Raw genomic sequence first — 13800 nt, forward strand, 5'->3', positions numbered from 1 at the left:
TGTGTATAATTCTGATATCAGACCGAATGAAAGACACACGAAGAAGAGCACTTCTGGGGAGGAGGCACAGGTAGAAAAACACAAATCTTAAACCGGCAATCTCATCGCACACACAGATACACACACGCACACACAGTCGTTGCCGAGAGGTGTATCTTTTTGCTGTATATATAAGTATATAGTACCAGCGGAACGGAACGACGTTCGCTCGGTTCGAGACGCGTTCGTTGACTAAAGTCGATCGGCGGGATTTGAGATTGAAGCGCGGTTGAAGCCAGCGGTTGAAAGCAACAGGTTGAAAGGGGCTCGCTCTCTCTTGGTCTGAAAGTGAGATACTGAGATACTGAGACACTCAGATACTCGGCTACTCAGATACTGCTACCTGAGGCGCCCTTCTCGCATTATTATTAGCAGGAATGCTCGGCGGCGACGTCTCCCGCTATCAGTTTAATTACATATGTATGAGAAAGTCATGAGGAAAAGCGCATTGTTCTCGTTCTCACTCTATATCTTCCTCGGTTTTGGACTCGGTTCGCGTGAATTGCGAATATTTCCCAAACTGGATGCATTTAGGTGCATATTTATACACTGCCCGTCGGCAATTTGATCCGGGTGATCTGAGGGTATATGCGCTAGAAGGTTGATTTAAGAAGCCAGGGGAAAGTGAATTATGATTTATGTTTCTATTTAAAATTGGCAACGAACTCTTAAAGACGTTGAAGAAAAACCGTGTTCTCTGAGCCCTTAAGCTTTAAACCTTGACTTACATATTTTATTTATTTGCTAATCAGTTGCAACTTGCCAGTAAATCTAAGCAGTCTTAAGGATAAATCAGATAAGTAAATAATTCCTTTGATTATTGCATCCCACTTAGCTAGCCATAAATGTAAGCAAATGCATTCGCTTCAATGATTTGCTCTTGATAACTTTATTATTTTGCAAAACATGCCAAGCGGACCCACAAGCAAATCCAGTTAAAACTTCTTGCTTGTGTGCATAATTGAGTTTATAATTTTAATAAACATAAATATCCCGATAAAACTAACCATGATAGCAAAAATATTTGCATTTCATTTGTTATTTAATTAAATTACTCCGATACAAGTTATCAGAAATAAATACCACTGCGTAATACCCTTAAACTATGGAGAATTATAAGCCTATTGGCATGCGGTAAACTCTCCGAAAAAATGCAAACTCATAAAATGGCTATATTCTTCATTTGAATGGGAAATAAATTGGAAATATAACAAATTTTTTTAGGCAACCTCAACAATTTAAGCCACGTCTGATTCGAAAAAAAAGTTATGCTGTGTATTTCAGCCACAGAGTGTCCAATATCCGCTAACATATCATAACAATTCCACTCTTTTTGCCGCCCACTAACGTGTGAATTCGTGCAGAAAACATTTTCACATGCCCCCGAGTGCTGTGGAATTTCGAGTGCAGTTACAACAATGAGGAGTATTAGTTGTCATGCGGCACTGACAAATATCATAAGTGTTGGATAGCATTTTAAAAGTGTATTTAATTATGGCTGGCCATGCGGTTGGTCTCCCTGGGAATATTTGCCACTGGCCCGCAGCCATTGTTCAATGTTTGTTAAAATTCCCGGCCAAAACATCTGGCGTATGTGGCGTTAATTACAAGTAGAACTGCCGCGGGACCCTCGTGCTCTAATTTACATGAAACTTGCAGATGCTCGAGGATACAAATATAGGAGCATCATGATATCAGGTGATGTGAAATCAAAGAAGGGACCGCAGGGTCAGAGTTTTAGGTCGGTCAACAGACTCGGTGTCACCTAATGAGCCGATCCCCAGCGATGAGTGGGCGTAAAGCGACCAATTAAGTTAGCTGATGACAAAACTCATAAAGCCCAGGTGTAATAAAAGTGTACAGCCATGGCGACCGAGGGCCTTGGCATTCACAGGCCTTTTAAGCTGACTAAGCCAAAGTTTTCAGCTCATTTTTGATGGCCATCACCATCTCGGGAAAGTGGAAGATGAGCAGCTATTCGCTTGCGTAGCCTAGCAGCGAAATTATAATTAAAAGTAATCAACGACATTATCAAGGCAAATGCTACGGCCAGAATCCAGAATACAGAATACAGAGCACAAAGCTGCAAGGCAAAGGCAAAGATTCAGAAATTCTGCGGCGCAACAAGTCAAAGTAGTTTGCCCCACGGCTTCGAGACTCTCTACACATAGAAATAAGAAGATATTTTTTATTTTAAGTAAAATATAGAAATTAAATATAATATTATAACATGGATAGTTTTTTAACTCATAGCATTAATCACCAACCTCTTAAGTTAAAGCTCTGTGAGGACTACGCATTATAAAAGTCATATTATAAAACCTCAACACTTTTTATTTGCTGACTTTCCTTCCTTTTTTTAGGTTTATTCAGAGTGATTAAATTTTGTCACAAACGGCATATCAGGATTAGTTTAATCACAGTTTTTTTTTTTGCATTATAAGCCTAGTGACTCATAAAAAACAATTCTTGCTTATTGAAAAGCTTTGACATACATTTTCAACAATATATATTTTTCAAGTAAATCTATAATTTTTTTTTAAAATAAATTAATGAAATATTGCACCAACAAAGGAATATTTTCTAGTTTTTCTGTGTAGTTTTCGAGGGCCTTCGAATGCGTCTAGCATTTGTTGGGAAAACATTTAATTAAGTTCTTTTTGCCGGCGAATGATGAACGAGCGCTCCATTAGATTTAATTTACTCAACAAGTATTACCAACATTATCAGTGTTATTAGCTAGATGAATGTGTATTCCCCATCCCCCCATCATCATCACCATCATCATCATTCTGCTCCTGCGCTCGTTTCTGTATTTGCTCGAATTTGTGCAAGTGTGTTTGTTAGCGGAAATGAGGAAAGTGTGTTCTTGTTGCTACCAACCCAGCATGTCCAATGGCTGAGAACATTTAAATTTCACAATAAATTTAATATTAAAGGGGATTTTTTAAGATGGACTGTTTATAGTTGCTAATTTTAAAAACAAATGTTTTATAAACAGATTGCATATTTTTTTTAACTCATCTTGAGATTATGTTTTTTTTTATAATTTATAGTTCAAGTTTGTTTAAAAATATAATTTTAAGTGCGCCATTAACTGAGAATAAAGAAACATCTTTTGAAGAGTGAAAGACTTTCCCTGTTTTCACATCTCATTATGCGGCTCAGCCAAGAGAAACTGCACTCGAAGGATATCAGGACTTTTGCAGGCAAAAAGGAAATGAAATCGTCTAAGCCGTAAAAAATGAGGAGGCTAGATAGACGGGAATATATAGAGCAGGATATCAGAGCTCAATAGCACACATTTGCCACTCAGAAGCCAAGTGAATCACAGATTATGAGTCAGAGAATCATCGTTAGCAAAGATAAAGATGCAGGATCCCCACACAGGATTAGTATCTTAAACTACTGATGAGCAAATGCCAATTAAAGCGGTTTGAATATCAGTTTAAGATATTTAAGTTATCACTTTCTGATGCAAATTTCTTTAATGCACAATCTTAATAAGATACTATTCTTGCTAAAGCTTATTTAGTATTATGCATACATATAAATCTTATGAGAGTGGCATAAATTTTCGCATCATTGGGCAGCTTTGCATAATCTAAACATTAGCAAAGGGTATGGTTAAACCCCCATACCGATGGCATTTTACATTTCTATAGATCGGTAGACTTAGCTGGCTTAATGGCAATGCTTTCATCAATTGTGGACCCAGCTGGATTGATGTCGTCCACCCACGGGTAAAAATAAAATACATAAAGGACATCGCAGAACCTGCCACATGTGACCTGCTGGACGACAGGGGCACTTCCTTTGGCCTTTCACCAGTCGCCCATCGCCTGTTGCCAATCTCCAATGGCGCTTTTCAATTTAGCTATTTCCGCCCCAACAGTGGCCGACATGATTAAGCAATCAGAGGCGACTGAAAGGCGCAACACCCGCCAAATGAGCCCAGCCAACGCAAGGAATCGAATGGGGACCCAACTTTGTTGCCGGCGGAAGGGATTTATGTGTTTAGATTACTTGAGCTGGCAAGGCCAGTGGAATCGTTTATATGTTTATATGTTGGCCGCAAAAAACGGTCATTAAAGCGCACTAAGTTGGGGCTAGGACAAGTACACTCTCATACAATATAAGTCGTCGAGGAACGACAAGTCATTAATGGCCCTCATAAATTTTTAGTGCCTTGGCTTTGATTGCCTTGCGTAATGCATCATAAAATTAATTAATTATGCAACTCATTCCGATTCTCCCAGGAAGGACATTTTAATTTAAAGAATTATGTCATGAGATATATCATCTCCTCTTTCAATTGTTTATTGAAATCAAATTTGTATGCCCAAGAGAATATATTGTTTTTCCTTTTGTTTTTAATAAATCATCAGCAATATTTCAATGCCCGAAGGGAAATGCTCTTTTTGAAATACGGCAGGGAAATTGAGCAATTCCAATGCTTTAAGGCTTGGAGTGTCGTCATGGCAAAGCGAACGCATTGTATCGATTCCGTAGGCCTTAAAAATAATTGTCTAAAAGCGAAAACGTGTACGAGTACTGTCAACGAATGTCGCACAAGAGAAATGGAGGACAATAAAATTGCTTTCCATTTTGTGGCAGCGACGGCGTGACAATGAAAACACTTTCCAGTTATTTGAATGCCAATGCAGCATAAAACTCGGATCCGTCCACCTTGCCCCACCCGATCCCCCGTTTTTCCCTCGGCTAACGAGGCATTAAGAGCGGGTGGAAAAGCCCTGGAACTACATAGAACAACAAACAATACAGCCAGGGTCACGAAAAACACTCGCTCGAGTGTATGCCCGAAGAAATTGAAATGCAGAAGGGGGAATACCACTGAATGGTGAAATTCCTACCATCCCACGCCAAAATCGGGGCGTTTAGTACAGTAAATGCTCCCTCGTCGAACGGAACCCTCGAGCAGGTTCTATACCTTTTGTCTTTCAGATAAAAAGGACTTTTCTTTAAATCTTTTCCTTAAACTAAAAATCTATTAAAAGTCGGTTATATTTTTAGATATCAGCAACTTCTAAGAGCCTCAACATAGTTTATAGACGGATTTAGGTACCAGCAACTTCAAGGTGAGGTTTCATCGTTTATAGATATATTTAGACACCAGAAACTTCTAAGTGCCGCTTCATCGTTTATAGATAGATTTAGATACCAGCAACTTCTAAGTAACATCAATATCATATCTTTATAACCGCTTTTCAAAGGCCCATTAATATAAATTCAATGCAGACTCTTCTAATCGTAATTCCACTGTAAATTCGTGTAACAAAAAGACGCCTTCCCCCAAAAATGAGAATAATTTTCCGCGCATATCAATTTGGAACACCCGGCTGGCTGGAACCTGGAGGGACTAGCAGACTGGGTAAATGGGTAACTGGATGACTGGATGAACGCCAGTGGCAGCCGCGCGTGATTTGTCGCCCGAGTGCCTCTAGGTAAGCCCGGCATACCATACGTGCACACGGGTTGTATCCCAATCCGAAGAGAGGAGGACTACGGATTCAGGACTTCGAAGTCCGGAGCCGTGCCACCGCAAAATGTCGAGCCATAAATTGCGGTCGCCAAATGTGCGATACGTGCGTTTCCTGGGGGAAAAGCCACTCGGCAAGGCCATTGTTTTTTTTTTCCAGTCAATAAAAAGCTTGTTCCAAGTGCATTAGCATCTGCAATTTGAGTGGCAAAAGCAAGTGCATTGTCTGCCAAAAAAAAACTTGGGTCTTCTTGGCACATTTAATTAAGAAAGCAGGGAAAAAACGGAGGAAAGGTTAAGCAGAAGGAAATACCTGACATAGTTAGTTGCAGAAGTGCAGTGAGACAGCTCGGTTTTCGGACGAGTTTCGATTTAACTTACAAAATTAGAAAAGACAGGAGAGAAATTCAAAGGGCAGAGTCCTTCGGTTGGGGAAAGGCGACATTTTCGGCGCTGACAGAGCAAAAAGGAAAGCTAATCAGTGGAAAGTGTTGGTTAGCATTTTGGGGTACGATATTGGCTACATTGTCACAAAACTATTTGAATACCCAATAAAGATCTGAATCGTAAAATGAAAGATGAACTCCAAGATTCGTTAGGGGAAGTGTCAAAGTATGCTAACTGAGCAGTAAAGAAAGTAAACTGGTTACTATTTTGACTGAAAAAGGGAGAAATATCTGTGGTACTTTCTTGGTATGCACTTAAAACAGGCGTAATAAAAATTGAAATGGATAGATTGTAACAAGGACGAATACATATTTTCGTATGCCGATCCTAAGTGTTTGATTTTGTTATTAAGAAAACAGTGCTTTGCAGTCCTTTTAAAAGGTAGTTTTCTAAAACCTAATTTTATTGTAAAATAGGTCCTTAAGACAACTCTTTGCATTCTTAATAATTTTTGAATGTAAACTTTCTGTCAGCATACCCAAACCATTATCTCTATATCCACTAACCGAAGGACTCTTTTCAATAAATATATAATTTTGTATAAATTATTTTATATTATCACTTACATCATTCTGGTGGCATCCCTTTGTCGCACCGACTCGTCTCGATTGAGGACCTCGATGATCATTTTGCGCTCGTTCTCGGAGAGGTTTTCCAGGACCTGTGAGGTGGCCACCGCCAGTTCGGGGCCCAGTGCATCGATGGTGTCCACCGGGATGCGTTCCACACTCGACTCGCAACTGCTGCCCATGGTGGAGGCGTGGAGGCTGTAGGGGGCCATGCCCCCTCCGCCGCCGCCGCCCATGACCATGCCCATGCCACCGACCATGCCCATGCCCATATTCATGCCGCCTCCCATGCTGCCCATGCCCACGCCCCCGCCCCCAACCACGCCCATTCCCATGCCAGAGGACGAAGATGCCGTTGTTGCTGTGGTCGGCACTTGGACATTGCTGCCGCCGTACTGCAACATGCTGTTGCTGTTGGGCTCTCCACTTGCAACAGATGCTGCTGCTGCTGCTGCTGCTGCTGCTGCTGCCGCTGCTGCTGCCGCCCTGTGCTTGTTGTTGGCGGTCTGGGTGGGCGTGGCGGGGAGGCGGGCGCTGCGTCCACTTGACATGCTACACCGATTCGCCAAAGGGACGACTCTGCAATTCCAGATTCGGTTTGTATCCTACGGATCCTGGGCGCGTGTATATATGCAAATAAAGGAAAATGGCCGCCGGTTCGAAATTCGTAGGACCGTAAATGACTTTTTAATTCCGGACTTTATACGACTGCCCCTTGGCGCCCTTTTGGCCTAAAATTTGATTTTAATTTTGTGCTGCTTTGTGGCCGAAATGCGCATCATCCTGCCGTTTGGCCAATCGATACCTGGAAAGTAATGAAAAAGGAAATGTATTTCTCTGTGAATATTCCGTAAATAAATGCTTGTGCAATTTGAAATTCTACACCCAAAACGCAGTGCAGAAATTGCGCATAAATCCCAGTAGGTACTATCTTAGCTATTGGCCTTTACATATTTTCCCTGCTCTCGAACTACCAATTAAAATGTTCAATTGCCGAGAGTCGGTGGTCGAAATTCGTTGCATACTTCAGTGGGTGTATGATTCTCGAATTTAATGGTTCACATTTTCGGTTTATTAAGGTATAGCGGCTTTGATAATAAAATTTAATTTATCAAATAATAAAATATTGAAATATAACTAACTTTGAGTAAGTAAAAGTACTAATATTCATAATTATATCCAAAAAGCAGAGAGGTTTAAAAGAAGAGCATATAAAGATTATATTAAACGACAAAGAAACCAGCATACAATTTGGCTACCAAGCAAGTATCAATATTTCAGCATTTCAATTATGTCACTACATATTATTAAATCGGTTTCTATCAGCTCCTGGCCAGGATCACGAACCATCCGTGTGCTGACCCAGTTTTTCATCCGCAACATGCTGCATAAGCCATAAATACACGAGTTGATTAATTGAATATTGAACACATCGGCATGTCACACCGACCCGCACATTTTGAGGGGGAATCCCCCTTTAAGCCATACAAATATCGATACGCTCGTTTATGTATATGCTTATATATGAGGATTGCGGTGGCAACAAACGCAGAAATACACGCTCCGCACTTAGTTTAGATTCGAGATATAAGTACAACTTTGGTGCATGGGTAAACGTGTGTGTACCTACGATTTTCGTTTGATAAGGTGGCAATGTTTGTGTTACCATTAAATTCGAATCACTTTCGCAAACTGCCATGAAAATCCATTAGGGTGAAAGCTTCAATAAACTAAAGCCCCGAGCAAACTCATTTGCACTACCGATTTAATGAGAACTCGGTGAAAACCATACTGACATCCAAATAATCGTTATAAAATTAAACAACTGGCTAATTAAGGTGCCAATAAATCAATTAAACTTTTACGAAACATGGCTAATTAAATTATTAGCAATCAATTACAATTTATGCTTTGAAGACATGTTTAAAATGTAACCATTAAATTATTGTAACCATTTAATCACATGCTTATCAAATACATTTAAAATGTGATATGTTAAGAATATCCATTAAATCCAATAAGTTTGATTACTGAATGGTAGAATAAATATTATTTCGTTTCCTTTTCATTTCTTGTCGTTTTACTTTATATTTTGGATTTTTATATTTCGCTTAACTTTTGTTATGATAACGAACTGTATAAAATCGTATGGATATAAAAAGTTCAGAGCATTTTATAACAGACCGCTGAACTTTTGTAATGATAACTAACTATATAAAAACATATAGTTATAAAATGTGCAGAGCACCCATATAAATTTTTCATTTTTTCCAAATAACGAACCAACTGTTTTTTTACACACCCTTATAAAGTTTAAAAAAAAATACCTTTCACTTTTTCATTTTTACATCAATCTCTTCCTTGTTGCTTGGCAAACAACAGAATTTCATTATGGTTGCAGTGATGGGTAGTTTTTGTGGGGGTAATGAAATAAATATTTGTTATAAATATGTGCATATGTTTTAAAATTCGGTTTACCTGACTTCCTCTCTAAGGGCTTTTCATGTAATTTTATTTTAATCGTATTATTTGGTTTTTCGGGATACCAAGATTGGCTTTTTTAACGGATAGCAACCTTTCCCATCGCTAGATTTTGGACTCTTGTCATCGGCAGGACCCACCTGTTACTGGCATTCATATTCAGATGGGTTTCAGGTGCAGTCGAGTGGGGTTAGTGGCGGTTTTTAAACAAAAGGCAAAGTCCTCTGTGTTTAATTTAATTTCTCTGAATAGCCCTGTTATTGTGCGGGTGTGGGAGTGTGTGTTTGCGTGGGCAGGTGAACATGTGAGCAACAGCAACAGTCAAAAGACATTTAAATGACAATGACAGTTTTACTGTGGCAGCCCAGAAAAGGACAAAGGGGATGCCTGATTGGCAAGGGGGCTGAGGGGGCGGACCAGGTTGGCATGCAAAGTCCAACAGTTTTATCGACTTCTCATGAACGCCGCACAAATGCACACACACTCGCTAAGACGCCTTCCGGCATTGCTGACAAAGGCGCTCATTTCAGCCAGTGTAGGTGCAAATGGCAAAACAAGAAGGGAAAATTGAAAATGTCATAAAGTTACGCCAGGAAAATGACAAGCACAGGCACAGGAAAAATATTCTGCAAAATATGTGGGATTTAAACTTAAAAAAACAAATCTAAAGATAGTCAACCCCTTACCCTTTCATTTACTGTGCTTATGCTATGCCTATTTCATGAAATCAATTCATGAAATGAGCTAATTCGTGTGTGCATAAACACCATTTCATGAATTCGATAACACACGAAAGTTGACTATAAATTCAGTCCCAATGCATGAAAAGTTGAGGCACAGCCTACTTCACAGCCTACTACTCTATAGAGCTCTATATCAAATTCAAAAAATTTGACAGCTTTACTAATTTCATGAATTTTTCTGTGTTGTATAAACAGGGGCTATTATAATTTCATGTATTGGAGAATGCATGAAATTCATAGCATAAACATAGTAATTTATAACAAAAGTGCAGAGACCATGGGTTTTATCATCTTAAACTCTTTTCAGCTCCTTAAGATACATATATAGAATATTTTTATTTTTATATTCGTCTTTTAATGGCTAATCCTGTTTTTCCCGCTGTGCGTGCGTGTATTTGCAAACGCGCTAACCGGCTGACTGACAGGCAGGACGAAGGACATGCGATAACCATGGCAGCACAGCACAGCATCCATTGCGCTCCGCTTAGAAGACGAGAAGGAAGAATCCTTCGCATGCCGCCCTCGAATATCCTGCGTCCCGGTGATGGATGCATCGCATGTGCAAAACTGACGCCCGACTGCGTGCGGTGAAAATGTAATTAAGCATTTGATGCTGCCACCTGGCTCAGCGTCTCAAATTCTTGCAGCACAGTGTAGACCCATTGATTGGAAGCCGTCATCAATAGAGTAATATTTTTTAGATATTTAGAGCCCTTAAAATTGAATAGAAGGAATACTTTTGACAAGACCTGAAATCTTATACATTTTCAAACCATATCTGTTTAATTTTGTTATTATGCATTATTTTTTTAGCCTTTAAAATGTAAAATAACGAGCCTTTTTGTCAGAAACCTAAAACCTAAGGAAGACAAAACATATATATTTTACTTAATTTAACAAAACACAATTGTTTATAAATGTAAAAAGATTTTCATCTTATATTAGTGATTATTTTAATATAGGGTGCACAAAAGGTTTTAGGCTTGTTATATTATACCTTAGAGGCACGTTGTCTTATTGAAAATAACAGAGACCTAACGTGAAGAAAAAGAGATGCACCTACGTGCAGGACGGCGACGTCTTGTATGGCTCTTTTTAATTTACACTTGCTGAATTTTTAATGATGCATGAGCCGGCGTTGCGTATACGCAATGTGCCAAGGCCCTGGCTATGTATTATCCGCCCGTACACAAGACGTACACCCACAACGGCAAGGGGCTAAGGATAAGAGTCCTTTCTGGGGAAACAGGTCCAAATACCAAATACCGAATGCCTCCGGATGCCAGGCAACCAGTATTGGCTATTTTTAGAAGGGAAAATCCATTGAGACCGGCAGACAAAAGCGGGGAGTTTCCGGAATACGCAGCTCGATCCTGGTAATTGAATTTGACTTGGCCCAACGACAATCAATATTGAGACAAGTATGCCACAGGACGACCGTGACGTTTCATCCGGCTAATGGTTGAGTGCCGTTCTCGTTCTCGTTCTCGACTCGTTTTGTCCAGTTAGAAGAGAGATTAAAATGCATATTGCACATACGTCATGTTGGCCGAGCGTAAAACGGTCCAAATGCAAAGCAGAGCAACATGTCATGAATAAACCAACAGGACAAACAGTACGAAACAAACAAACCGAAGCACAGTATCTGCCTTTCAATATTTCACTGTCTTTATCAAACATCTCGGTGAGATGGTCACAATCTGTGCAAACAGTAGACACTCGACAGTCCAGGGTCAAAGTCAACTTCCCGAAAGCATAAAGCATGGATGGGAAGCCAGGACATGTCGAAGGATACTAGACTGGCTGTCACATCAAAGATAAATATGCAACAGTCTGCCAGCGCGAAGGGCAAAGAAAGAATCGAGATTCTAGGACTTGGAGCTGACACACTTTAAGGACTTCCGCTGTCAGAGAATGTGGGACAAAAAGAAGTGTATTAAAATAAAATCAAAATCCTCTTTTGAATTATTGTTATTTAATGTTTAAATATAAGACGAATATTTTTCAAGCTATTTCATATTATGTAAAATTCCATAAAATACACTTTTATAAATTGGTAGTTCAACGGTTTTTTATTATATATATCTTACTTTTACCAAACAAAAAGCAGAAGATGTGCAGCACTATTTATTGTTAATCAATGTTTGAATGTACGACAAATTTAATTTTTTATCTATAACATTTTATGTAAAATTCAAAACTTAATTTCAATAAATTGTTTATTTGACGGATTGCTTTTAAGGTCTTATTTTTAAGAAATAGAAAGAAAAATAGTTTAAAAAGGTGGGATTGTATGAATCACTGTTTGGGAATGTAAGATAACAAATATTTCTGCACAAAACGAAATAAATCCAATTTCGCTAAATTCATGACAATTTTTATTTATTTTTTGGCAAGACTTTCAGCTTTAACCATTTTATAAAGCTGACTAAGTGGCTCATTGGCCGGGTCGACACACAAATCGCGCACACACAGCGCAATCAATGTCAAAGTGTCGCTTAAGCGAGTACACAAAAAGTCCATGGAATAAGGATAGATATGAGCCCCCGGGATGGAGTGAGTAGTAAAGCCGTGAGTGTGCGTATTCCTAGCCCCGTGCTTCAAGACCGCCTCAAGACCTGCTCGGTGGGGGCATATATTACTATAAAATGAGCGTTAGGCATAACGGCAAGGGGGTGGGAAAACGGAGGACGGGGGAAATGGGAAATGGGAGAAAGCCTTGTTATACGCTCGGTACGTATGTAATACATACTACGTATAAACATTAAGCGTCTAACTTGCTGGTGTCAAGTGCTTGTCGACAAGGTTGTCCTCTGGTTCACAATATTGACTACTTGCTGAGACCAAAGGCAACTGTTAACAGGGTTTCCGGGGGTAGCCCCTAGGAAACTGTGTGACAAGTGAGAAGTCGTTTGTTTTTCGGCAACGGATTCAAGTCCAAGGATTATTACTGGCACTTAAGCTTCTTATTCTTGTAAAAGTAAAGCTGTGGTCAAAACAATACTACCTAGTGATGGCGAAATTCACCTAAAGGTGTATTAAAATACCTTTAGTAAATAACAGCTTCCTTCTACTTTAAGTGACATCTATATGTTTATAAATAACTGTACTTCAACAATGTTTTATAAACGACTTTATTTAAATCCTTATGCTGAGTATCTGTTTTTTTTTTTTGACCCAATAACTCTTGTTCTATGGAAAAAAAGATTTACAATGGTTAAAATTCTTAAAATTAAAAATAAAATCTATTAAGTAGTTCTTAGTAACAACTTCTTACAGCAAAGATATAATATATTATAATATACCTAAAGTCAGTAAAATATTAGTTAACTTCCTTAAAATGTAAAACAATTTGCAATTTTCTTAGAACCCACAAAATGGCTAGTTTGTTCTTCTAATAGCTTACCAACCAAATTCAAGCCATCAGCCAACAGGCTAGAAACCTTTGATTATAGAAAACCGCTTATAAATTATTCCCTTGCTAAATACTAAATAATTTACTTTCGTCGGGCGACTTTTTGGGACTTCCAAGTTCAGAACAAGTTCAAATTTAGAACATCGATTTTGTGTCAATGAACCGTTCAGCCAAAAAAGTAGACCGCAACCAATTTCGATGACGAAACTGTGAGCTGAAGAGGACAGTAGTTTGTGGCAGCCACTTGCGTGACTGGGTATGCACCAATCCCAAGGCCCACATGCACTGATTAATTATTTAGCCACATAAAGACGGTCTTAAGCAGGCCCCAAAAACATCTCCAAGGAAATCCACAGCGACAACAAATCGAAGGCAATTCACATACGAATTACGGGCATAAATATTTAAAAGTGCAACTGGTTCCGGCCACATTTCGATTGGGGCTGCGGTTTGGTTTGAATCAATGTTGAGACACACGGTAACACTTTCCTTACTTTAAATCCCCTTAAATATATATATAATTTTTCCAAAAGATCTTCTATAATATTATAAAGTTCTAAAAAAAGATTAATTCATGATAATATAATTAGCAAATAATGTTTAATT

General features: G+C 39.0%; 1 protein-coding gene across 6 annotated transcripts in view; it reads right to left on the reverse strand.

The window, feature by feature from the left end:
• LOC119559976 (synaptotagmin-like protein 4) overlaps window positions 1-7331 on the reverse strand; it is a 61856-nt gene extending 54525 nt beyond the window's left edge. For 3 of the 6 annotated variants that reach the window (XM_037873216.1, XM_037873215.1, XM_037873214.1), the window contains exon 1: window positions 6553-7331. In XM_037873216.1, coding sequence (XP_037729144.1) covers window positions 6553-7106 — 554 coding nt within the window. In that variant the 5' untranslated portion in view covers window positions 7107-7331. The remainder of the gene's footprint in view (window positions 1-6552) is intronic. The other 3 variants (XM_037873217.1, XM_037873218.1, XM_037873219.1) reach the window with 3 other exon arrangements.
• Between the last annotated feature and the right edge of the window lie 6469 nt (window positions 7332-13800).

Source organism: Drosophila subpulchrella, unplaced genomic scaffold (assembly GCF_014743375.2).
Source record: "Drosophila subpulchrella strain 33 F10 #4 breed RU33 unplaced genomic scaffold, RU_Dsub_v1.1 Primary Assembly Seq354, whole genome shotgun sequence".
NCBI lineage: Eukaryota > Metazoa > Arthropoda > Insecta > Diptera > Drosophilidae > Drosophila > Drosophila subpulchrella.